The 27,995-nt window shown below is 38.3% G+C and overlaps 1 protein-coding gene across 3 annotated transcripts in view; it reads right to left on the bottom strand.

Annotated features, from left to right (window-relative positions):
* Window positions 1-1,327: 1,327 nt before the first annotated feature.
* LOC106082164 (sine oculis-binding protein homolog) overlaps window positions 1,328-27,995 on the bottom strand; it is a 72,617-nt gene continuing 45,949 nt past the window's right edge. For 2 of the 3 annotated variants that reach the window (XM_013244516.2, XM_013244515.2), the window contains exons 3-4: window positions 17,519-18,014; window positions 1,328-5,903 (exon numbers count right to left, since the gene is read on the bottom strand). In XM_013244516.2, coding sequence (XP_013099970.2) covers window positions 3,919-5,903; window positions 17,519-18,014 — 2,481 coding nt within the window. In that variant the 3' untranslated portion in view covers window positions 1,328-3,918. Of the gene's footprint in view, window positions 5,904-17,518; window positions 18,015-18,187; window positions 18,395-27,995 lie in introns of those variants that run through there. The other variant, XM_059369138.1, reaches the window with a different exon arrangement.

The following is a 27,995-nucleotide window of genomic DNA, read 5'->3' as shown; positions in this document are numbered from 1 at the left end:
CTGTGATGGTCGATGGAGAAATGATTCCGACCATCAAGTGTCCCAAAATACTTGACGTCACATTTGACAGCTCTTACACATTCTCCCCACATGCCACAGCAATTTGCGATAAAGTCAAAAGTAGAAACAAGATCCTCAAGTCACTTGCTGGCAGCACTTGGGGTGCAGACAAAGAAATCTTGTTGATCACGTACAAAGCAATTGGCCGGTCTGTGGTAAGTTATGCAGCGCCAGTGTGGTCTCGTCAGTTTGGTGACACACAGTGAAATAATATTCAGATCTTTCAGAATGCCGCGCTCCGAACTGCGACGGGTTGTCTCCTCAGTTCTCATGTGGACCACCTCCATCAGTAGACAAAGATCCTACCAGTGCGAAGTCTACCTACATTTTGTCTAGGCAATACCTTTTGGACTGTTATCGCAGAGACCATCCAAATCATCATCTTGTGGATAGATATCCACCGCCCAGAAGCCTTGAGGTAGATCTACAAGATCTAGAGTGTGAGGTTCAGCGTTACAAGAGAGAAACTCTAGATCAAGCAGCATATCAAGCAGGTCTAGACAACATTCATGCAGACACGGTAGCAGATGCGGTAAATGGCTACTGGGTGAATGTAGTCCTTGGAGAACGACCGCCCCCCATTGCACCTGAAGCAATTGACCTCCGCCAGCAAACCAGAGTAGTTCTGGCTCAATTACATTCCGGCATATTCAGCCGCCTCAACTTCTACAGACCAAGGATTGATGCCGACGTGCTACAACAACAAAAACGATGTTCTGGTCGTCGTCCTCTTCCTGGCTGCTTGGAAAATGTGTCGTCACCAGTGGTTGCCCCATCTTCTGATTGTTCTCGATGTGAGGTCCGTCTTCTCTACTCAGAGAGATTGGTGTGCCAGGCTTCTCTGCAGGTCAAACTTATTTTATAAAGCGCAAAATATACTCACCTTCTGAAAGATTTATTTTAGTAATTGTCGATTTCATAACCGAATAATATGTGGATGAAATTTCAAATTTAAGATGCCAGAACTTTCTATATAATTTCAAGGCCGTTAATTTTTTTGGTTTTCAACGAAAATATCTTTATTCGTAGCCTTTTGTATTACTTTTAGAATATTTTTTTTTTTAATCGCACAAAATGAACCAATTAACAAATCAAGATATGAAACTATTTCGCTATAGCTTTTTATACACATCTTTTTTCTTTCAATAGAAATACGTTAGTATCAAAAACATAGTATCAAATAAAATAATAAATAGAAATAATATTATGAAAACTACTATATAATACTAATAATAAAAAGTACAAAACCATCGAATTTAAGAAAATAAAACATAATTACAATGAAAACTAAAAATTGCACACATTTCTTGCTTTGTTTATCATAGCATAATAATAATTAATAACATTAAGTACAGTAAATTCGGGAGCGATAATTTGAAATAGATGAAACTAAATTATGTTTTTCTGGAGGTGTTGTCAAAAGAAGGGGATATTTCACATTTAAGCCAAAACTAAAATCAGATGTTTGCATTAAAATTTAATTTTCTGTCAACTTTTACAAACATATACTTGGCAGAAAAAGTCTGCGTACATGCTAATTATCTAATTTCTTTTGTTAAAAATTAACTTTTATATATAAAATTTTTGAGCTTAATCATAGTAGGCGATTTATTAAAAGTCTATTGCATAATCTCAAAGCATTCAAAGTAATGAAAATCCGGCAACATTATTTCATCATTAAATTTACTAAGAATACTCATTGGGCAGCACAGAAAAAGGCTACGTACAAGAAGCAAGACGGGAATTCAAAGCGTAACAAACAAGCATGGCATAACTACCAGGTAGGGTACCGTAAACAGCTGAGTACAATTTTATTCTCGCTGAGTGCATTATCTTTCAACGCTGTTTTGAGTGTGTGTGTGTGTGTACAGTTAAGAACCATAACACAACAAACAACGAAAAAAGACGCGAACTAGTAACATACACCAAATCATAGTTGCACTTATCACTGTTTTTGACAGATAGTGCACTCAATATTTTGTTGTTGGGCAACTGACACTGCCTGCAAATGAATATTACCAAGTATAAAAGTGTCGCAAAGTTATAGTTTAACTTGTGTTTTAAAAGTTTTTTTGTTGTTTTCAGTTATTCAGCAAACAATGTCGTCAAAAGGCAAAGAAATAACCCCCTCTTAAAGGAAAATAATTGTTAAACTCTTTGAGGAAGGTAAAACCCACCGTGAAATCGGTCGGATTGTTGGAAGAACACAATCTTCCATACAAAGAGTGGTTAAAAATTGCAAAGATACCGGCGTTTTGGTATCCCGGCCTCGTCCAGTGCGGCCAAAATTCTGCCAGAACGTAAAACTCGATGCGTATCGCAAAGTGTGAAGCAAAACCCCCGACTTACAGCATCCAAAATTGCTGAAAATTTAAAGAAAGTTTTAAAAGACCCTCTGCACTGACACAGTTCTTAAAATTAAAAAAAAATCTGGGTATTATGGTAGTGTTGCGCGCAAGAAGCGTATTGCTTTCGCAAAAGGATTTTCAACAGGATAATGACCCGAAACATACAGCGTACATACTTAAGCTTTGGTTGCTCTACAACGTGCCCAATCAGCTTTGAACACCACCGCAATCACCAGATTTCAATCCTATAGAGCACCAATGGCATTCACTTTAAAGAAAAATCCGCCAACGCAGTACTACCTGTACTGTACTGCAAGAGGAATGGGCCCAAATCTCTTCAACAGAAACCTCAAAGCTTGTTGATTCCATGCCTAAACCTCTAGCGGCAGTTTTAAAACGTAGGGGATACCCAACTTCCTATTAAACTGTAAGGTGGTTTCGAAATAAGAATATGTTTGGTCGACTTATACATCCTGTACGCAGACTTTTTCTAATGAATTTTTATAGTCGTCTGTATGTTTTGTTTAAACGTTATTTTTGGAAAGTACATCTTTTTTTTATAATCGGCAAATTAAATATTCTTTAATAAATATAAAATAAATTAGATTTTATGAAAAGTATATAGAAGCATTTTTTAATAAGTTGTTTTGGTTAGTATGTTGTACGCAGACCTTTTCTACCATGTGTATGCATGATTTAACTACCAGGTAGTATCAATTTCAACTAATGAGTTTTAAAATTCAATTGAAGTTTTCCAGCATGTGAGAATTAACCTTCAATTGTACTGTATACAATGTATACAGTCCATGCAAAAAAACTTTCTGTCTAAAGGACCCATTACACATGATACAATCTTATGGGCCCTTTCCACATTAATATAAGGTTTGTCAATCACATTCCGTGTGGGTCGTACACGCATTAAGGTACTAGGTTCTATCAAACAGGAAATGTAATACCAAAAATATGTGGCAAAAGTTGACATACTCATGATTTATAAACATATGTTTACAAACATATGTATGTATATGCATATTTTATAGCAAAATTTTTTATTTTTTCAACTAATGAGTTTTAAAATTCAATTAAAGTTTATGCGTCTACATTTTCCAGCATGTGAGAATTAACCTTCAATTGTACTGTATACAATGTATACAGTCCATACAAAAAAACTTCCTGTCTAAAGGACCCATTACACATTACACAATCTTATGGGCCCTTTCCACATTAATATAAGGTTTGCCAATCACATTCCGTGTGAAAAATGTGTGGTAAAAGTTGACGTACTCATGATTCTAAGCAAAAAAACAAAAAAAACCTAATCTAAGGATTTGGGATAAAACAAAATTATAATGCTGAAAAAACTCACAAATTTTTCGCTTTCGTTTTCTATCGCATGTACTTTTCCTCCTTTTGTCTGTAATAACGGTAATACTATTTCTGTTTTTAAGCACTTAGTGCTTCTTATTCTGATGTTAGAATTAAAATTAAGCAATATTTTAAACTACTAACTTTATTTGTTATTATTTTGGCCCTTGTTGTTTAATTCCATTTCAGTCGTTCGATGCTGTTGCTGCTGCTGCTGCTGTTCGACAACATCCATTTCGTCATCGTTCATGTCTGCTTTGCTGTTGACGGAGATTTTTTGAAAATCGCAGTCGATAATGCGTTTACGCTTTCGCAAAGGCCTTGAGCATTCGGATTCTTTGGTTTGTATTAAACGTTTGGTTTGCAGTCGTGTAATCTTCAATTTGGGTAACCGTTGGTTACACTCCTCGTTCGATTCGTCATTCATATCGTGGCAACTTGCCGTTATGCTATCATTGTTATGGCTATTTAAGCTTTCTTCGTTGACGCCGCCATTATCCTTATCCTCTGCAGGCATTGTTGGCGATGCCTGCTCGTTGGTGCTACTAATGACACAATGCAACACATTGGGCGTCGTTGGAGTCTCATTTGCAGGTGAATTGGACGAATTCGTTTGCGAGATTTCCATTTCTTCCTCTTTTGCTATGAAATGCTCTTCGTTGGCGGGACTTTCAGCCACATCATTTGCTCTACACTCATCCTGTTGCCCTTTGGTTTTGGTGAAATCCAGCGGTTCTTCAGCAGCAGCTGTACTTTGGGAGGGGATTTCCGTTTCTTTTTTGATATTCCTAGATTCTTCAAACTTTTTACGTTCTTCTGGACTTAAGTGGGCCTTGTAAAATTCTATCACTGGCAGGGGCACTGGTATGGGAATGGGCAAAGGTATAATCACAGGATAGGGCACCATTACTGTCACTGGTGGCGGTGTTCCAATCAGAGCATTAAAACCTGTAAAGTCTGGTGGCATCATAGACGCACTGGGAGGCTGTGGCAACCCTGCAAAATTTCCCAAAAATCTTGGCCATAATCCTGGCGGCGGTGCTGATGGTGGATTGTGCATAAATGGCGGCCGTGGCGGAAACCCGGCCCCAGTTTGCACTGTTGGCGGTGGGGCAGTTTGTGCGTTAACTGCAATGTTTGGGGGTGTGGCAAAGAATGCTGGTGGTATGCTTGTACCACAGCGTCCCGTATTCGAAGGTGGTGGTAAACTGTGAGGCGTGGTTGGCTGCGAGGCAGGGCTTTCCAGCATGGGTGACAGTGGCGGCACACTCATGTGCAAATCTTGCACGCAGGATGCAGCAAATTGTGTCAAGGAAGGGGTGCTTGCTTGGGTCAGACTGGGTCTATTTGCTTCACTCATCAAAGTCGTCTTCGTTTTGGCATTTGACTGGCCCCCTAGCGGACAATTTGTTTTTCCCTCATGCCTGGTGTTAGTAATCTCTGTAGTAGCACATGATTTCAGGGGTCGCTTTTTACGATTGTGTTTGGGCGATTGGCGAGATGGCATTATTCCCGGACTTTTCGACATTAGCTTTGAGACAGGAGCCACTGAGATTATGGGCTTATAAGAGGATGCATTTGCAGGGTTTTGGGAATTATTATTTATTGGTGCTGGCGCTGTTGCCGCAGAGCCCCCTATTTTTGGTGGACTTAGCGGTGTATTTGACCTCACCGATGATCTTTCACTGACATTGGTTGCGGCACAATTTGGTCCCGGCGAGGTGGATATAGTTGAAGCCGGTGATGCGGATCTGCTGCGGCAGTTCTTCAACCACAAGTCGGGAGTTATCAAATTAGCCCCATTATTTGCCGCCTCCAAGCCCTGCTCCTTCAGATGCGGATTCATGTCCAAATGGGCTTGAGTTTCTTTACAAAATATTTGCATTTTGTACTGATTGAGACATTTATCCGAACAAAATTGCAGCTGTGAGGCTCCATCGTGAAAATCCACATAGCTGACGGCATGGCGTATATGTTTGCACCAGTCGCAAGTTTTCGCTTTTTTAAATGAAGCCCTACGGCTTTGGGTAAAACATGACTCCGAACAATAACGTGGTCCATCGGTGGTGGTCAGAAATTCTGGAGCATTTTCCGGTACGGGTCGTCGGCACCAACAGCAGTTTTGTAAGTCTAGAAGGAATAGAGAGAAAGAACGGTGTGGAAAATGAGAAAACGCCTGTAGGTTTAGGTAAGAGAAAGTTAAAAGGAGGGTATGGGATTTAATGTTATAGTTTCCTCATTTTTGAGGTCCTCACAGGTTCTCCAGTAATCGTAACTCACAAGATTTTGTTTATCAGCATGTTTTCCTATCAGATAGTGACGGACGCGATGAGTGAGACTTCTAGCCAACAGTATCAAAGTGGTACATCTCTTCAAGGGCGAAAAGGAGAACCAGTTGCCGCACCCGTATTGTTCGAGCCAATGAACAAACATCCCAACGCCAAGGCGCTGGGCAATATCTTTGCATTTATAATGAAAACTGAGCAGAGCGATCCCGCTATTGAAGTCTGTAAAGGACTCGAGCAAAGAGAAATTAAATGTCGGATCACCACCAAAGCACAGTGTTTAGCATGTCCGCCTTTGGAGGAAACACTCAACCAAAAAACAAGTAAAAGCGTGCTAAGTTTGGCCGGACTGAATCTTATATACCCTCCACCATGGATCGCATTTGTCGAGTTCTTTTCTCGGCATCTCTTTTTAAGCATCTCTTCTGGTGCGGACCAGAATTGAACTGAATGTTGAAGACCATAGTAGAAGTTTTTGTGTAAAATTTCAGCCAATTCGAATAAAAATTGCGACCTTTAGGGGGTCAAGAAGTAAAATAGGGAGATCGGTTTATATGGGAGCTGTATCAGGCGATTCAGACCATAATTGACACGTTGAATGCCATGAGAGACGTCGTTGTACAAAATTTCAGCAAAATCGGATAATAATTGCGACCTCTAGAGGCTCAAGAAGTCAAGATCCAAGATCGGTTTATATGACAGCTATATCAGGTTATGAACCGATTTGAACCATACTCTGCACAGTTGTTGAAAGTCGTAACGAAACATGTCAAGCTAAATTTCAGCGAAATCTGATAGGACTTGCGCCCTCTAATGGCTCAAGAAGTCAAGACCCCCGAAAGACGCAAAAAGCGCAAAAGTACAATGCCAGACATTAAAATTAAGAAGATTAGGAGCCAACATGCATTAAAAAACGGCCAGGAGGTCTGGAGGGAGCTTCTCCAATATGCAATTTAAAGTTACAGTAGTCAAGAATGGCGAATGCGTATAAGAATTGCGCCCTTTGGGGGCTCAAGAAATAAAATAGAGAGATCGATTTATATGGGAGCTGTATCGGGCTATAGACCGATTCAGAACACGTATATTGATGGTCATGAGAGAATCCGTCGTACAAAATTTCAGGCAAATCGGATAATAATTGCGACCTCTAGAGGCTCAAGAAGTCAAAATCCCAGATCGGTTTATATGACAGTTATATCAGGTTATGAATCGATTTGAACCATACTTGGCACAGTTGTGGGGTATCATAACAAAATACTTCGTGCAAAAATTCACTCAAATCGGATAAGAATTGCGCATTCTAGGGGCTCAAGAAGTCAAGACCCAAGATCGGTTTATGTGGCAGCTATATCAGGTCATGGACCGATTTGAACCATACTTGGCACACTTTTGGATATCATAACAAAACACGTCGTGCAAAATTTCATTCCAATCGGATAAGAATTGCGCACTCTAGAGGCTCAAGAAATCAAGACCCAAGATGGGTGTATATGACAGCTATATCAAAACATGGACCGATATGGCCCATTTACAATACCAACCGACCTACACTATTAAGAAGTATTTGTGCAAAATTTCAAGCAGCTAGCTTTACTCCTTCGGAAGTTAGCGCGCTTTCGACAGACAGACGGACGGACGGACGGACATGGCTAGATCGACATAAAATGTCGCGACGATCAAGAATATATATACCTTATGGGGTCTCAGACGAATATTTCGAGTAGTTACAAACAGAATGGCGAAATTAGTATACCCCCCCCGTCCTATGGTGGAGGGAGGTTAGCGTGCTTTCGACAGACGGACGGACATGGCTAGATCGACATAAAATGTCGCGACAATCAAGAATATATATACTTTATGGGGTCTCAGACGAATATTTCGAATAGTTACAAACAGAATGACGAAATTAGTATACCCCCCATCCTATGGTGGAGGGTATAAAAAGGGGTACACAACCCCTCCTTGTGGCGAGTGAGCTCTAATTACAATCTTCCTATTTGGTCCATTTGTTAGCATTCACTTATTAGCTATCTACGGCTACAATAACCTTATGAAAACTATTTAAATCTGGCATTTTGGTGGTTTTGTGGGTTGTTGTAGCTACATTTTCATGTGAAGGTGACGATCCTTGTCAGGCTCCTGTAGGTGATCAAGCTTGTTCCGGTCCAAAGGACCAATCGCTGCGGGAGCAGTTTGGCCTTTGGTTATTTAAAGGCGCCAATAACCCGCCTTGTCATATCGAGCATCATAGGCACTCAGTATTTATGCAGTATTTATGGTGCCGCCCGGCCTCTCACTGAGACTCTCCGCTCGATGCCGCTGATTGTCCACGACTGCCGTTTCAGCTACTCTGTATAGAGCATTCCACTATCCGCAGTCAGTGGACGCGCCCGGTAGCTCGCAGCTCAGCTTTTCGTGACAGCAATGAACACCACACAGATTGGACCTCAATGTTTCAGCCAGTTTTGTGGGTAAAGCCTCTGGAGCTAATGGTTTTTTCAACATTTTTAAATATGTGTTTTCTTGACACCAAAAATTAATAAACTTCATTCTTATTGCTCTGATTAGTCGAAACAAATTTTCCGAAAAATTTAAATGTCAGGGCGAATTGAATTTTCTTCGCCCTGTTTACAAATTTTGACCGATGCGGCCACCTTTTTAAATACGGCTTGAGGCGAACCTTCTTCTAACCTATGCACCAGGGTGGCCATAGTCATAAATTTACGAAAGTTTAAATTAGTTGTACGATTTTCTTATTATTTTTTAACTTTGTCGAAAACTATTTTGTTGGCAAGGTTTACGACGATTTCTATGTATTATACGTAGAAAATGTATGTCATATACGTCAGAGTTTCCGACAGACCATCTCTGCGTCCACTCGACTCACACCCAGATCCCTATGGACGCACCCCCCTTAGTCGCATATTTCTTGGATCTTGGTAGAAACAAGCAGACGAAAGAACACAACCCACTGCTACAACAAGAACAACAACGACAGTAACAACTATTCTGAAGGCTGACTACTACTACTACTACTGTATGCACTTAAGTCTTCTCTTTCTTATTTTTACAGGTTTCAACAAGACTACAAACATTATTTTTACAATACATTGTTTTTTGTTGTAATTTAAGCACTTAAGTAATCAATACATGTTTTTTTGTAAATTTGTTAATCCCCATAAAAATGTTCATTATAGAGGAAATCTCTGTACCTTGGCCAAATCATGGTATCATAATATATGCAACATCATCTAATGAGTGTTATTTGAGATGGCATGAAAACAAAAACTTACACGAACTTTTTCCCTCTCTCTCTCTCTTCGCTCTGGCCTTCACACATGGCCACACACAAACACACACACAAGTATTATTCAGAATTTTTGGATTGTCAGTGTAAGCAAAATACTACTCAATATTGTGATATGCTTACGGAGTACAGCGTTATGTATTATTTACGGAAGAAAGGTTTCTCAAACTTTATCTGATGCAAGCTTTACATGATAGTAGACCATAGGATGTTCAGACAAATTATTCTGTCGGGTCATAACTACCTTCTTTGCCTTCTTTGCTGTTGTAGCAGATTATGTATCGTTGGCATCAATTTTGCCACCAACAAGTCATGATGCAATAGCTAAGGATACATTTTCCCAAGCATATTATCCACATTCAAAGTTTATAGTCAAGTTTTATGGATACGATAAGCAGCATGTATGCACGTACATATGTACATACATATATGGATTGCACATACAACAACAACATTATTCATTATACATTTTCAAAGGTTTTGACGTTTGTGGTATTCATTTCAATTTTTTTGGGATATATGCAAAGGATTTCATTGTCTGGGCACCACTCACTGCTTATTGGATTTGTAAGTAAAAGGAAAACTAAAGAGAAATTGCTTCAATAACATTATTATCATTATAATCAAAGTTAATAAAGAAACGCAACACGAAAAACAAAACCGATTACATTTAAATTCGTTAAATATTAGTTGTCATAAAACTTCTGTTGCTGAGAAACATAAACAACAATTCGATTTTTAAGAGAAAATTTGTATAATATTTCTAGCCGAACCGGGCCCGCTCCGCTGCGCTTTATTCAACTCTCTAATATATTTTTAGGTTAAGGACACTTGGTCCTGAATGTGAATATCGAATTCGTGCCACTGTAATCCATGTCCGCCTATGACGCTGAATGCCTGCGTTCGAGTCCTGGCGAAAACATCGGACAAAATTTAAGGCGGTGGTTATCCCCTCCACCGCTATCCACCTTAGCGCAGAGGTTAGCATGTCCGCCTATGAAGCTAAACGCCAGGGTTCGAATCCTGGCGAGACCATCAGAAACAATTTTAAGCGGTGGTTTTCCCCTCCTAATGCTGGCAACATTTGTGAGGTACTATGTCATGTAAAACTTTTTTCCAAAGAGGCGTCGCACTGCGGCACGCGGTTCGGACTCGGCTATAAAAAGGAGGCCCCTTATCATTGAGCTTAAACTTGAATCGGACTGCACTCATTGATATGAGAGAAGTTTGCCCCTGTTCCTTAGTGGAATGTTCTTGGACAAAATTTGCAATTTTGGTTATCCCCTCTTAATGCGGGTGACATTTGCAAGGTACCATGCCATGCATGGTGATAAAAAAAATTTTCCCCAAAAAGGTATCACACTGCGACACTCCGTTCGGACTCGGCTATAAAAAAGGTCCCTTATGAGTTTAAACTTAAATCGGAAAGCTCTCGTTGATGTGTGAGTAAGTTTTTCCAGTTCGGTTCCTGGGCAAATTTTTACTCTACTCCCAAATGCCTGTTTTTAGTCCTTTACAAACGTACTGGTAAATATTTCCGGTTAAGGGAGTTTGGCCATTAAAATAAATATAAGATGCTCTACTTTCAAGAACATTTCATATGAGCCCCTTAATGGCATGATCGGTAAATAAATTGTGTTTGAGGGTGGGGTGAACCCCAGGGTCTTGGTCCCGAAAATGGATATCAATTTCCCGAAAATCAATCAATTTTCACCCCAAATAGCTTTTATATAATAGAGAGGTATTTTGGGGTGGGGTGGCTCCCCAAACATATGGCTTGTCGTGATTGCTTTATATATCCATTTGGCGGGTTTTGGGCGACCCTTGCGGCACCCGATCCCAACAATAGAAACCATGTTTTTGTACACCACTACTGTAGAACAGGGTATTACAATTTAGTGCATTTGTTTGTAATATCCAGAAGGATATTAGGATGTGTACAAAGTACACGCCGCAGTTTTCGTTCGTCCGATCGTCTTAAAATTTGGTACAGGCATGGTTTTCGGCTTAGAGACGAAGCCTATTGAAATTGAAAACAAGTAAAAGCGTGCTAAGTTCGGCCGGGCTGAATCTTATATACCCTCCACCATGGATCGCATTTGTCGAGTTCTTTTTACGGTATCTCTTTTTAGGCAAACAAAGGATAAAAGAAAAGGATAGCTATTTTATTGGAACAATATCATGTTATGGTTCATTTCGGGCCATAATTGAATTGAATATTGGAGTCCATACTAGAAGTCATTGCGCCCTTTAGGGGCTGAAGAAGTAAAAAAAGGAGATCGGTTTATAGGGGAGCTGTATTAGGCTATAAACCGAATCAGACCTTATTCGATACGGGAGAAGCTGTTATACAAAATTTCAGCCAAATCTGATGAGAATTGCGTCCTTTAGTGGCTCTAGAAGTCAAGATTCCAGATCGTTTATATGTCAGCTATATCAGGTTATGCTTCGATTTGAACCATTTTTAACACAGTTGTTGGAAGTCATCACAAAACACGTCATGCTAAATTTCAGCCAAATCGGATAAGAATTGCATCATCTAGTGGCTCAAGAGGCCAAGATCCAAGATCGGTTTGTATGGCGGCTATATCGAAACATGGACCTATATGGCCCATTTGCAATCCCAACCGACCTATGCTAATAAGAAGTATTTGTGCAAAATCTGAAGCGGCTAGCCTTACCCCTTCGCCTCTTGGCAAGGATTTTAAGTTGGTCACCTCGATATTTGGAAAAATTGTTTGGGCTGTCAAATCTTCGTTTGTGGTCCGGTTTGGACAGTACTTCTCTTGAATCTCTGAAGAAGATATTTTTGAATTTAAAAAACGCATTCGACTGATCTTCTAAACAAAAAGCATAGTACCCCACAGATATCGCCAGCATTAGGAGGGGATAACCACCGCTGAAAATTTTTTCTGATATTCTTGTTCAGCGTCATAGGCGGATATACTAAACTCTGCGCTATAGTGACCTCCGATGTGCTCTAGCGACACGAAACCAATTCTTCGAGATAAGGCCCAATGGGTAACCGATGACAGATGGTCACAAATTAGGGCAAGCAGAAGGAGTTACAATTTAGATTGGTGTTTTGTGGGAGGCAGGTTGACTCCTTGTGATTTGAATACAAATTTATTTATTTATTTATTTTATTTATTTATTAACAAAAGTAATACCAAAGCCTTCGCGGCCAAAAACGTATTACCAAGATTACATTCCCAAATAGAAAAACTTATATATACATACTTAATTAACAAACTCGATAATCTACAACGATTATTTGCAATAATTCAATTGGCTCCCCAGCCATTACTATGTACTTAATTAAAAATTAATAAGTTAAAAGTTAAAACATGTCCTTGTTATGTTAGCAGCGAAAGAAAAAAAAACAAGAATAATATACCCAAAGCAAACAATTATGTGGAATCAGAAGCGAAAAAGGCAATAAGTTTAAGGCGAAAAACATTATTAGAATGTGAAAAAATCCGTAACTCAGCCGGTAATAAATTCCAACATCTAGCCACACGGACTGTAAATGATCTCTCAAATATAGACCGGAATATACGGGGCAAAATGATATGCGTGCTTCTACTCGAGCGTGAAAAATTGAAATATCCGCATAAGGGCACGGGCACTCCACTTTTAACAACCTTGTAAAAAAAAATGGTATTACGTAGATCAACATAACGGCGAAAAGATGTTCCCAAAAAGTCTCTGACAAACCTCGAAATATGATCACGAACACGAACATTGTACACGAATCTCACCACAGTATTCATAATCCTATTCAGTTTCTGGAGATTGTAGTCAAATGTTCCTGACACAACTTCTAACCCGTATAAAATCTGTGGCATTAAAAGGGCATGAGCAAGCCTGGCTTTAACTCTTAATGGAAGATAAATACCTGCAGAATACAACCTCCGTAAAATACCATAAACGCGAGAATGAACAATGTCTATATGGATACCAAAATTCAAGTCCCTGTCAATAGTAACTCCCAAGCATCTAAGCCTATCAACAAAGGCCAGCCGCGAATTCTGAACAAAAATTTCAAACCCAGATTGCACCTGTGAACCGAACAGAATAGCTTTAGTTTTCGAGGGATTTATGGAAAGCGAGTTGAGACTAGACCACAATAAGATCCGATTAATGCAAGTATTAATGTTAGACTCTAAAAGACTGCCAGAATCGCGATCTGCACTAAAAAGAAGATATATATCATCAGCAAAAAGAAAAGTGTTACACAGGCTAGGTCCAAGGAACTCAGAAAAGTCATTAATGTATAGTATAAAAAGTAGAGGCCCCAAAACCGAGCCCTGAGGCACACCGGAAGATAGAGAAATAACTTCAGATCTAATCCCGTTTAAATCAACAAATTGAGTCCTCCCAAACATGTACGACATCACAAGTTTGCAAGCAGACCTTGAAAACCCGAAATTACGTCTCAACTTGTCTATCATAGTCCCAAAACAAATAGAATTAAAAGCCTTCGTCAAGTCAAGAGACAGAAGAGCACTCACTTTACCATTATTAATATCATTCCTTATCGATTCAGTTAGGTGAAGCAGCAAGGAAGTGGTATTATGACCTGAACGGAACGCATACTGAGAGTCAAATATCTTGCGCCTGGTACTCATCATTAACTGCTCCTTAAGAACATGTTCGAAAACCTTAGAAAGAACCGGAAGAATCGAGATAGGCCTTAAGTCCTCTGGACTATGAATAACAGAAGTTTTAGGTATAGGAACCACACGCGCAGTCTTCCATGAAGAAGGAAACTCAGAAGTCATTAAAATAGAATTAAATAAATGTTGAATTATATCGGATGTATAGGGAAACAGAAGCTTTAAAAATTTGATAGGAATACCATCAACACCAACCGACCTTGCCGTAATCCTTGCTAAAGCCGCCGAAATATCGTCCACATGAACACATCTAAATGAAAATGAATTTTCAAAATCTTGAAATGATTGAAAATCAACATTAAAACCCTGGCCAGATTGAACACTGGTAGCAAAAAAATTGTTAAGTGTGTTCACATCACCATCATAATTAAAGGTATCATCATTAAAGCATCCCGAGCCCTTAATAAAACGCCAAAAACCCTTAGCATCTAAATTTCCAAAATGCTTTGAATAATGCTTTCGCCTTTCCCTACGTATGATGGATTTAGCCTTATTCCTATATCTACAAAATATTCTCCAGTTCTCAGGTGTATTTTCTTGGCGGAATGCTGTGAAAGACAAGTCCCTCAGGAACTGAGCATCTAAAACATCTCTAGATTTCATCCATTCCTCACCATACCTACGAATCCTTCTCCTGACGACAGGTACAAAAGTGAAAAGACTTCCAAAGAGCAAAGCAACACGCTCACTCAAATCATTGGCATCAGAACTATAGAAAAAGGATGCACTGTCAAATACAGATAGGCATTGTAACAAACCATCCCAGTCAATATTCTCATAATCACGAAACTCTATCATCTCTTCACACGAAGCAAAATCAAAATCAAATGAACAAAAAATTAGCGCATGATGAGAGATAGATGGACATTGTACCTGATTGGAGTGATAAGTCATAGAATTCTCACCCACCAGCATGAAATCAATCAGAGATGTCGTCCTATGACCAACACTGTAATGGGTGGGCCTGGAATTGTGCACAATAGACAGGTTAAGTCTGGTACATAAGGAACGCAATAAGGCAGATCTTGATAAATTGAACAAATCACAATTGAAATCACCAACAATAATAACTTTTGTATAATTCAAAAGCAAGTTGTAGTGCAGTTCCTCAAAGGACTCAGGATCTCCAACTGGAGGCAAATAAACTACTCCAAATAGAAGCTTTGTACTCCCTGAACACAACTCAAGGAAAAGAGATTCGCATTTACCCAAAGCAAAAGCACGAAAAATAACCTTATGTCTGATCGTATTAGATACATAAACTCCTACTCCACCGCCCCTCATATTCTCGCGGTCATTTCGATAAAATTTGTAGCCAGGGATACTGACAGCCTTACTGGAAACAACTGGTTTAAGCCACGTTTCAGATATAGCAAAAATATCAAATCGGGAACCGGATAATATCGATTTCAGTTCATCAAACTTTACGGAATTGGGGGAAGGTCTAATACTCTGACAGTTAAGGTGGCCGACATAAAATTTACCAACAGACGCGCCCAAAAAAGAGTTAATATTTGCGTGACTGCTAACTACAGGACCCATGTTTATATCAAAAGACATCAAAAATTATAAAAGTTAATGCAAACAAGGTGGGGAACCAAACAGGAAAAATTAAAAATCTAAAAAAATTTAATATGAAGCTAAAAATCATACTAAAAACCACTCATACAATCAGCTAATCATTATTATTATTATGAGATCATATATAATACTTTAGTTATAAGAAAATTAATTATGAAATTGCAGGAAGAAAATCAAATGAAAACAATGAAGAGAACCAAGATTTAACGAAATGCATAAATAAATAAAAAAAATGGGTAACGTAGATATTTTAGTTAAAAAAAAAATCTGTTAAATCGAGGTTTACAAAAATAAATCTTTAGAAGTAAAAAAAAAAATAAAATACTATTAATATACTGAGGTCCCATTTTGAAGGAGCGAAGAACATTCGTTTAGGTCACGGATAACTTCAGTACCATCCAAAAGCCACAACTTAGCTTTGAGTTTGTCACCATTTTGCACTCTGTATTTCGTGATCAACTTCTTACGCATTAGGTTCCTACATACGGCATTAAGTTGAGAAGCAGCAGGAGTATAATGGTCATTTAGATACACTCTGCTGTTTATATTACCACTTTCCTCACCATTTACGTCACTAACTTTGAGACTTCGAGTCGCAAAATATTCCCTCATAATTGAATCTCGAAGTTGCACAGAGTTAAATTTAACAAGTATCAGCTTACGATTGTGCATGTAGCAAACATTGTTAATATCATTACTCGTTATAGGTATCTTAAAGAATGTTCCCAATGCAATCACAACAGCATACAAATCTTTTAAGTTTGTAGGTAGACCATCAATAACTATGTCCGTGCGATTAATACGCCGATGCAAAATATTCATTCCAACCTCCAAAGCCGCAATTTTAGTTGAACAAGACGAAGCAACATCATCGATACGTTTATTGCATGTGTCAATGTCAGATTTTATCCCTTTCAAGCAGGAAGACATCTCTGTCTTTATTTCACCCAGAACAGTCTTTATGGAATTCAGTTCATCCCGATTGCCAGCTAAAAAATCATCGAATTTTTCATTGAGCGCACGAATATCACCAGCAATGCTACCACCATCATTGCTACAGCCACTAGAACCAATTTTACCTTCGCAGGTGGTGCAAATAAAAGCAGACACCTTAATTGCCTTAAGTGCAATGAGATCTTTCTCGGAAAGCTTTGCACAAGATGCATGAAGCCAGCCAGAACAAATACGGCATCTTATGCTTCCATTTTTAGCAATAGTTTCATTGCAAGCAACACAAATCACCTTAGCAGCACCCGGCATCTTTATTGTCAACAAAACAACCGCAGCAACAACAACAAGAAGATGGTGAAAAATTAACTCAGCTTAGATTGAGTAGAAAGACAGCGCAAAAGAGATGGCAAAAACGACACAGTTAAAGATGAATTCAGCAACAGTTTTGTTTTTATAATTTCGCCAACAATTTAATTATGCAATGCAAAACAACACGAAAAAGATATGTGTTTTTTTAACACTTTACGGCAGTTATTTCAATTAATTTCATTCACTCCAAGTAAATTTATCTTCAGATTTTCAGAGCAATCATAATTTAAGTTCGTAAACAAAGTTAAGCCGGAGAAAAATAATAAAAATGATCAGCTGCTGAAGGTTAGATTCGTATTGTATGTTTATTTGATGACCATATTGTAATAATTGATGTTTTATATTGTTCTGCTTGCGATCCCCGCGTTTTCTACTTTTAATATCCTTCATTAAGTCGCATACTGTTATAATCTGAACATATTGGTCAGCCCACAGCACTTTATATGAAATATTTCGACTTTAAAGGAAATTTCATAGAATTATTCATTTACCTAGATTTTTTATAGTTTTCTATTATTTCTTCATATTACATATTTTTCCATAAAAATTACTTATGCCCACTGTCTGACTTACCTAATTTCTCATCAATGACATTTGCACTTGTCGGGGTTGCCAATATGCTTGTTGAATTGGGACTTTTCGAATCATCGTCACGGGAACTACGTGTATCATGATCGGAGGCTGTGCTGTCATTGCCGCGATAATTATTTCGAGTACTCTTGCTGCAGTTATTATTGGTGTTATTATTGCTGCTGCTGTTGAGAATACTGTTATTGTTGTTGTTGCTGCTATAATTACTACTGCTGCTATTGTTGTTGAGTGATGCACGCAGATGTTCATTTTGTTGTTGATGCATTTGCATAAGTGCGTTTGCTCTGCTACTGCGATGGCGCCTTTGCTGTTGTTGTTGCTGTTGCTGCTGCTGCTGGTGGTGGTGCTGATGTTGCTGTGAATTGAGTAGACCAGCTGTTTGTAAAAGTTTTGATGTTTTGGCTGAAATATCCAAACGATCAACACTATCAAAACCATACCAACCCAGCAGTTCATTCATGGTACTCTCAGCAAATTCCTGCAATTAAAAAAAAATGCAAAATGATATTTTATTAACGAAATCATAAATCATAACAACAAAACTAGTTTCTATTTTGTGAATTAAATTACAAATTCAATTGGTTGCCCTATTTTTTATACATACTTCTTAAGTTGAAATTCTTCAACAATTTAAATTATTTTTATATGTACCTAAGGGGTTTGCTGTTGTTACTTTCCCAGTTGCAGTTTTTGGTACCAGCCTTCAAGTAAGCGTGCCTCGTCTGTTTCATTTGCAGATCCGATTCGAACTTAGCTACACTGCCCCTGACTCAAAGACTTTGCTTGCTGACGAGACTCTTGCTGGATTAATTCATTACCAACAACAACGATAACTACAATTTGAAGTCTTTAATCATGCGCTTCATTCACTTGCCCACCACTCACTCTAGTGAACCAGAGAGCAAGCTGAAGATGACACTGACAAACAAAATGATATCATATGAAAAGTTTTATATGAAATGAATATGATACGAGCTTTATGCCCTTTTAGGTTCCTGTTCTTTCGTCCGGACTCGAGTGCCAACTGAGATGGAGACTAGTGTGAATTCACACACCATAATACAATATAAGTACGTATGTACATACATACATGCATACATAGGTGTGTATGTGCATTGGGGAACATGCATGCATGCCAAGGGTATAATGATTTCAATACACCGAAAGAAATACCACCAAAAATCTTTTGTTTTGGCATCAATTAAGTATGTTAGTTAAGGTTACCTTTTGAAGGTAATTATAACACTTCTATATCCCTATTAATATCCACATATAGTCCAATTTTAATCATATTTGGTTCAGGTGCCGAGAGGCTCTATACAAGTAACAGTTCGAAATTTCTGCGAAATCGGGTAATAAATGCGCCGTTCATCTGATAAGGCCCTAATTCGGATGATCCATCTATATGAAAGCTATATCTAAATATGGTCCATTTTTGGGTTGGATGTCGGAAGTCTCAAAGCAGCTCACTGTTTCAAATTTCTGCAAAATCGAAGAATAAATGCGACTTATAAGACCCAAAATCGGCAGATCGGTCTATATGACAGCAGATCGGTCTGATATGACAGCTATAGCTCCCATATAAACCGACCTCCCGATTATAATTCCTGAACCACTAGAGGGCGCAATTCTTATTCGATTTGACTGAAATTTTTAAGTATGGTCCGAATCGGTTCAAAATTTAATATAGCTCCCATATAAATCATTCTCCCGATTATGTTTCTTGAACCTCTGGAGGGTATACTTCTTATTCGATTAGGCTGAAATTTTTTGCAATGACTTCTCCTATGACCTCCAACATAAACGCCAAGTACGGCCAGAATCGGCCTAAAACCTCATATAGCTCCCATATAACCGATCTCCCAATTACCCTTCTTGACCCTCTGAAGGGAACCTCTGGATAAAAAAGCTGGTTTGGCTGAAATTTTGTATCGGGTTGCCCAAAAAGCAATTGCGGACTTTTCATATAGTCGGCGTTGACAAATTTTTTCAACGGCTTGTGACTCTGTAATTACATTCTTTCTTTTGTAAGTTATCAGCTGTTACTTTTAGCTTGCTTTAGAAAAAAAGTGCGCGAAATTTTGTTTACATTTGTTTGATTGCCGTCAATTTTAATACGGAGCCCACAAAGGAGAATTTTCGTCATATTTTACTTTATTATTTCCGTAAAGGAAAAAACGGGGAGCAGGTTGCTAAAAAGTTACGAGATGTGTATGGTGATAAAGCCTTAAAAGGAAGACAGTGTCAAAATTGGTTTCACAGATTCCGTTCTGGAGATTTTGTACTTAAAGATGAGCCACGTTCAGGTCGGCCAAATGAAGTTGATGATGACCAAATCAAAGCATTAATCGAATTGGATCGTCATGTAACTGAGCGTGAGATAGGAGAGAAGTTAAATATACCAAAATCAACCGTTCATTATCACATAAAAAGTCTTGGACTGGTGAAAAAGCTTGATATTTGGGTACCACATGTATTGAAAGAAATTCATTTAACAAATCGAATCAACGCTTGTGATATGTACCTTAAACGCAATTAATTCGATCCGTTTTTAAAACGAATCATAACTGGAGATGAAAAATGGATTGTTTACAACAACGTTAGTCGAAAACGATCATGGTCCAAGCATGGTCAACCAGCTCAAACCACTTCAAAGGCTGATATCCATCAAAAGAAGGTTATGCTGTTTGGTGGCATTGGAAGGGTGTGGTATATTTTGAGCTGATTCCAAGGAACCAAACGATTAATTCAGATGTTTACTGTCAACAATTGGACAAATTGAATACAGCCATCAAGGAGAAGCGACCAGAATGGGTCAATCGTAAAGTTGTCATATTCCACCAGGACAACGCTAGACCGCACACATTTTTGGTCACTCGCCAAAAACTGAGTGAGCTTGGCTGGGAACTTTTGATGCATCCACCATATAGCCCTGACCTTGCACCATCAGACTACCATTTATTTCGATCTTTGCAGAACTCTTTAAATGGTAAAACTTTCGGCAATGATGAGGCTATAAAATCGCACTTGGTTCAGTTTTTTGCAGATAAAGGCCAGAAGTTCTATGAGCGTGGAATACTAAATTTGCCAGGGAGATGGCAAAAGGATATCGAACAAAATGGCAATTATATATTTGATTAAAGTTCATTCTAATATTTATTAAAAATGCATTTACTATCTTTTAAAAAAATCCGCAATTACTTTTTGGGCAACCCAATACAACTTCTCCTATGACCTCCAACATAAGTGCCAAGTACGGCCAAAATCGATCTATAACCTGATATAGATCCCGTATTAACCGATTTCCCGATTATATTTTTTGAGCCTCTGGAGGACGCAGTTCTTATCCGATTTGGCTAAAATTTTGCGCAACGACTTTTCTTATGTTCTTCAACATACTTTTCAAATATGGTCTGAATCGATCCATAACCTGATATAGCTCCCGTATAAACCGAACTCCTCATTTTACTTCTTGAGCCCCAAATAGGGGACAATTATAATATGATTTAGCCGACTTCTACTATGGTTTCCAAAATCCAAACTAAATATGGCCCGAATCGGTTCATAACCTGATATACTACTGCCTTTGTTTGTCTATAAAGAGATACCGGGCAAATAACTTGACAATTACGATCCATGATGGATGGTATAAAAGATTCGGCCCAGTCGATCTTAGCACGCTTCTACTTGTTTTTAGTTACAAACTGCATTGTTTCAAAAAATTTCATTTTTTTTTTTCAGTGTACCAATCACGTAACATTGCTTCTACCAACTTACACACGCACATATAAACAAACTACCACACCACATGGGCACAAAATTATATCACAACTTGTCACATAGAGCTGAAGATGGACTACTTTGAACGTACGAACTGCATGGAACAAGTTTTATATGTCACACTGACACAGCCTGCCTGCCTTACTCAATGTGGCGCGGATTGATATTTTTCGGAAATATGAACTGCTATAATTTTGCCCACTGCAGTTATCTTTGGCATGTACGCCTTCTTCGAACACATTGTCTCGTTCATACTCAGGCAAACATGAAATTGTTATTTTGTTAAAGATATCAAATGACATTAAAAGGTTCTTTTTACACTTTTCGAACGTTGGTCATATTAATGTGCGTAGTGCGCTACAAACGAACACCTGGGAATAAAAATTTAAAATCACCTTTTCGATTTTATTTTGCATATATAGATGTTGTAAAGAAAAATTGTGACGAAATTTTCAAAGGCAAAGATTTTTTTACAATATTTTCTTTAGGTGAAAAAATTAGAAAAAAATTCTAAACAAAAGATAATTTGAAAAAAAAATACTAAAGCTTAGAAATTTTGACAAAATTTTTAGAAAATATTTATAGTGGTACTACAAAACATTATTACAATATTTTTTATTCGTCGACTGCACTGATTGAAATTTTGCACGACAGTTGGTCTTGGGTCATAGGCATGAGATAAGTCTGGTTTTGATGTATTCGTACGTTAAGGTACTGAAAAGTACCAAAAATTTCGAAATGGTACATATTTGCCTACCGCAATTGGTACTTTTTTTTACAGATGGAGCTAGAGGTCTGAAATAGGGCATGTAGGTGCAACTAAGAAATATATGATATAGGTGACTAAATCATTTATTCAAAATTCGTACATTTTGGTACCATTTGGTACTTTCTTTACAGATGGAGCTAGAGGTCTGAAATATGGCATCTAGGTACAACTAAGAAATATATGATAGGTGACTACATGATTTATTAAAAATTGGTACATTTTGGTACCAAAATTTCTACCATTTGGTACTTTCTCTTCAGATGGAGCTTAAGGTCTGAAATTTGGCACGTAGGTACAACTAAGAAATATATTACAAATCGTACATTTTGGTACCAAAATTGGTACCATTTGGTACTTTCTTTGCTAATGGAGCTAGACGTCTGAAATTTAGCATGTAAGTACTAGAAACAATACATCATGGGTGACTAAATGACATGTTCAAAATTCGAACATTTTGGTACCAAAGATCAATTTTGATTTCGGCGGTAATTTTGATGTGGTTTTGGGCTTGGGACGGCTGCCTTGGTACTTGAACCCAATTTTTGAAGTCGGTGGTGTAGGGTATTATATAGTCGGCTACGCCCGTCTTTTGTCTTTCCTTACTGATTGTTATGGTATTCGTACTCTACTCCCGAATACCTTTCGATTAAGTCCCATATTGTTCCGAACGATTCAATTTAATTTTCGGCGGTACTTTTGGTGCGGTTTTGGTCTTGGGACGGCATTAACATAATATTCATACTCTGTTTCCGAATATCTGTAATTGGAGTCCCATCCATATTGTCCCGATCGGTCCACTTTTGATTTTCGGCGCAACTTTTTGGGCGGTTTTATGCCTGCGGCGGCCTTTAGGTCCTTGGACCCAATTTTTAATATCATATTTGTATTCTACACTCAAATACTTTTCATTTGAGTCCTATATTTTCACGATCGGTTCACTATTGATTCTCGGTGCAACTTTTCGGGCAGTTTTGTGCCTGCGGCGGCCTATAGGTACTTGGACCTAATTTTTAATATCATATTCGTATTCTACTGCAAATACCTTTCATTTGAGTCCTATATTGTCCCGATCGGTTCACTTTTGATTTTTTGCGGTGCTGTTGGGGTAAGGGGAGGATCCACCCCGCTTCAGATATTAAAAAATTAGATAGCCTATGAAAATGTCAAGAAAATCGGTTAGCCGTTTTCGAGTCTATACGGAACAAATAAACAAACACAGATTCATTTTTATACACATCCATAGATAGATGCCCTGCCAAACAATCACCCGCGAACCTTCTAGAAAAAGGTAACGCCCGCGGACGATCTCGTCTAAGAGTCGTACATGATTCCCCAGTCATAAGGAGTTATGTCCTCAAGACAAATCTTCTGGAAAAGTGTTCCGCGGATCTTCCGCATGAGTAAATAAAGAGTAAATCAGAAGGGTGTTAGAAGATCCTAGAATGGCGCAAGGATCGTGTGGACGAGTAACAAATGAGTGTTTTGGAAGATTTATAACATACTCTTTGGAAGATTTATAAAATACTCTTCCGCACACGCAATGGATTATCCAATGAATGTTTGAAAGTTGAATGAATGAAGAATGTTTCACGACTCATACGGACGATTATAACCCAATGGGTTGTAAGAGAATCGTGGCGAAAAGTTGCTAAAACGTCCACACATGCAATAGATTGTCCATTGACATCGTAAAAGAGTGTTTTGCGACTCATACCGAAGAAGAACATTGCGTAAAAATCTTCCACAAGATTTTTTTTTTATCGAGAAGACGAACGCTCTTCCAATATGATGAAAAATGTTTGTGGGGGGTGTGTAGATATCATGGACATACACATACACCTTCAGAGATAGTGAAACTGTATAAATGTGAGTGAGAGCTATAACAAAATATCAATGACAGCATTCACTGCAGTGCTCTGCATAAATATGACAATTGGTTGCTATTTTTGGCAATGCCAAAAAGTTTGACATTTCATACCAGCTGAGAGAAAAGGGATTTAAGTCCAAAATTAAGTAAGGAGAAGGTCTCATTTAAATGCAAATCTTTAAATTAAACATTAAATTTCCATAAAATTCCCTTTCCCCATAACTTGTAAGGACGGGAGGGAGATAGGCAATTTTACAAGATGTAAATGTTGTTTCTTCAAATACCAAACGTAACATGTCACCTTATTTCACGTACATTCAACTACTCTTGCTGGCAGTCATACCCAATTTGTTTTATAAATATCTAAAAACACTCGGTGACTTAAGATTTTTATGTTTTTTTTTACAAAAAAAATCATTTGAAATTAAATACTACAGTTATTCATTTGCCAAACCATGAACATTTGGCATTTTTCTCCCAAAAAAAAAAAAATATCACAAAATAATATCAAATTATTTTAAACTAAAAATAAATCCATAAATAATATCATACGAGCACAAAATAAAAAAACGTACGTTTGAAATTTAAACCGTAAGTATGCACGAGAAAAAAAAATAAATCAATTAATTACAGAAAAATATATATAAGTGAAATGATACATTTGGGGAAATACAAAACTCTTGCAACTATACAACGTTTAAGTGCAGCAGCAAAAAACTGCAACAAGAAAAAAATTCCCATGACATCAGGTAAGGCTAAGCAGTGGATAAATGTTATGCACTAGGCTGTATGTACATAGGAGGTAGCTGACACGAAGTGTTACCAAGTTCACACAGATCTATCTGTCAAACTAGAAATGTCAGCTACAAGATATTTGTTTTATTGATAGCTCATAACATTGCTTAAAAGCCACCAAAAGCATTTTCTTTTGAGTTTATTCAAAAACAAAGTTATTCGTGATGGTGATCAAGCCTTATATATACCTGGAAAATCACAACCGACTATTGTTGGCGAACTCAAACGTCTCAAAGTGAACAAACGTTTGGGTATCGCACCATAAATCGTTATAATGAAGCTGGTGGTCCAAAAAAACTACAACAACACCTGTAGAAACATCTCGTAAGAGCTGTTTCTAAGCTCGTAACAGACCTATACTAAAAATCTAACAGAAAAGATCCAAAAATAAGTAAAAGCATACTAAGTTCGAGCGGACCGAATATTGGGAACCCACCACCATGAATTCGGCTAAAATATGGGCACTATATCAGCTTATAGACCGAGTTGGACCGCACTTGGCACAGTTTTTGGAAGTTATAACAGAACACTATGTGCAAAATTTCAGCCAAATCGGATGAAAATTGAGGCTTCCAGGGGCTTAAGAAATCAAATCGGGAGATCGGTTTATATGGGAGCTATATTCAAATATGAACCGATATAACCTATTTGTAATCTCCAACGATCTACATTAATATTAAGTATCTGTGCAAAATTTCAAGCGGCTAGCTTTACGCGTTCGACCACTATCGTGATTTCGACAGACAGACGGACGGACATTGCTAGTTCGACTCAGATTGTCGAGACTATCAAGAATATATAACTTTATGGGGTCCTAGATCAAAATTTCGAGGTGTTACAAACGGAATGACTTTATTAGTATAAAATGATGGAAAAAATAACAAACACAACAAAAAGGTTACTAAATTGACCACAAACAATTAAAAAAAAAAAAAAAAAACAAGTAATAACGTAATAAATGCATAACGGAGCGACCTACAACACTAAAAACTTTAAAAGTTGGGGTTAAAAAACTGGCGGGGGATGTGGGGTTCCCACTTATAGTGGTGCTCACAATCTTAATCTAAAAGCAAAAAATTCAAAAAGATAACAGTATTTGAGATATTCGACAATTAAAGTTAGATTAGATTAGGTTAGGTTGAGAAGAGGGTGCGGATATTAATCCGCCCCATGCCACTATAGACATATACATCTAAGCCATTAATCGGCTTGTTGTGCGCTCTAAATACTAAAAAGTAACCTCGAAGAAAATTCAAGTCAGGATTTCCGTGCTGCTTACAAATTTCCTAATTGTTCTCCATACCACGCCCCTTTGTTGGTTTATGTCTCATATAGTGTTCCTATATGAGCCGGTGTCTGTTAGCCGCGATAGCCGGGCAATGACATAGAAAATTATCCAACGTCATATCATCTTCCCCGCATGCCCTACACATGCAATCACCTAACGCACCGATTTGGCATAACTGAGCTCATAGTCCTATGTGTGCTACACTGAGCCCCTGCTTGCTTCCTTTCAGTAATAGCCTCGTATTCTCACGATCTGGAACTCGCCATAGGATTTTCGCCGTCCTACCGAACGTTTCGCTGTTCCACAGAGTTACATGCGCGTCCGTAGCCCACGCCCTCAGTCCTTGGGTTATCAATGTAGACCCCCAGTCCCACTCCGTCTTTTAGCTTTGATCCATCTGTATAGCATGATATCCCAGCATTTTAAATTAAAGTTGGAGTATACAGAAAAACCTAGTGTGCAAAAACTAAGAGGGATACGGGATACCCACTTATAGTGAAGGAAGCTTTATAGCGTTGGTAAGTGAATGGGTTTGTGTCTCTGCCAGTTAAAGATAACTTTAGCTTCACGGATAGTAGTAAATTTCCCAAATAATAGAAGTGTAGTTTTATTACCCTTTCCCTGGGGGAAGGCTAGTTTTATTTCCCTTTTCCCTGGGGGAAGGGTAGTTTTGTTTCCCTTTTCCCTGGGGAAGGGTAGTTTTATTGCCATTTCACTTAGGGAAGGGTAATAAAGCTACCCTTTCCGTTGGGGAAAGCTAGTTTTATTATTATCCTTTCCATGGGGGAAGGATAGTTTTATTACCCTTTCCCTTGGGGAAGTGTGGTTTTAAGGGTAAAAAACAATCCTTCCCCCAGGGAAGGGGTAGTTTTAGTACCCCACCCTGGCGGAATTGTAGTTTTGTTACCCTTTCCCTGGGGAAGGGTAGTTTTGGTACCCTTTCGCTGGGGGTAGAGTAGTTTTATTTCCCTTTCCTTTGAGGAAGTGCCGTTTTATTACTTTTTTCTTGGGGAAAGGTATTTTTATTACCCTTTCCTTTGGGGAAGGGTAGTTTTATTACCCTTTCCCTTGGGGAAGGATAGTTTTATTACCTTTTTAACTAGGGGAAGGATAGTTTTATTACCATTTTAACTGGGGGAAGGGTAGATTTTTTATTCCTTCCCTGGAGAAGGGCAGTTTTAGTATCCCTTTCCATCTGGGGAGGAAAGTTTTTACCCTTTCCCTTGGGGAAGGGTAGTTTTATTACCCTTTACTTTGGGGAAGGGTAGTTTTATTACCCTTTACTTTGGGAAAGTATAGTTTAATTACCCCTTCCCTTGGAGAAGTGTAGTTTTATTACCCTCTCCCTTGGGAAGGGTAGTTTTATTACCCCTTTTCCTTGGCAAAATGTTGTTTTATTACCCTTTCTCTTGGGGAAGGGTAGTTTTTTGCACTTTCTGTGCGGGTTGTTTTAATTCCCTTTGCTATGGGGAAGGCCAGTTTTCTTATCCTTTCCCTTGTGGAAGGCTAGCTTTATTACCCTTTCCCTTGGGTAAGGTTAGTTTTATTAGCCTTTCCCTTGCGGAAGGCTTGTTTTACTACACTTTCCCTTGGGAAAGGGTAGTTTTATTACCCTTTCCCTTGGGAAACGATAGTTTTATTACCCTTTCCCTAAGGGAAGGCTAGTTTTATTACCCTTTCCCTTGGGGAAGGGTAGTTTTATTACCCTTTCCCTTAGGGAAACTTAGTTTTATTAGAAGGTGGTTTGAATTGGTAACACTTCGTGTCAGTTTCCCTGTATAAAGTGTAAATTCCAATTAAGCTCATATGTTATTTCATTATGATAGAGCATAAACTAACATACAATCTTTTGCTTAAACCCATGCTGAATAAGAAAGCAGTAAAATAGTTTTCCCCTATCTCTAACCACACCTTCAACTTCATTTCACCTATAGTATTCGTATTCAAAGTCAATACATCC

The sequence above is a fragment of the Stomoxys calcitrans genome, chromosome 5 (assembly GCF_963082655.1).
Source record: "Stomoxys calcitrans chromosome 5, idStoCalc2.1, whole genome shotgun sequence".
NCBI lineage: Eukaryota > Metazoa > Arthropoda > Insecta > Diptera > Muscidae > Stomoxys > Stomoxys calcitrans.
Note: the sequence above shows the minus strand (reverse complement) of the source record. Positions and strands in the feature narration are given on the sequence as shown.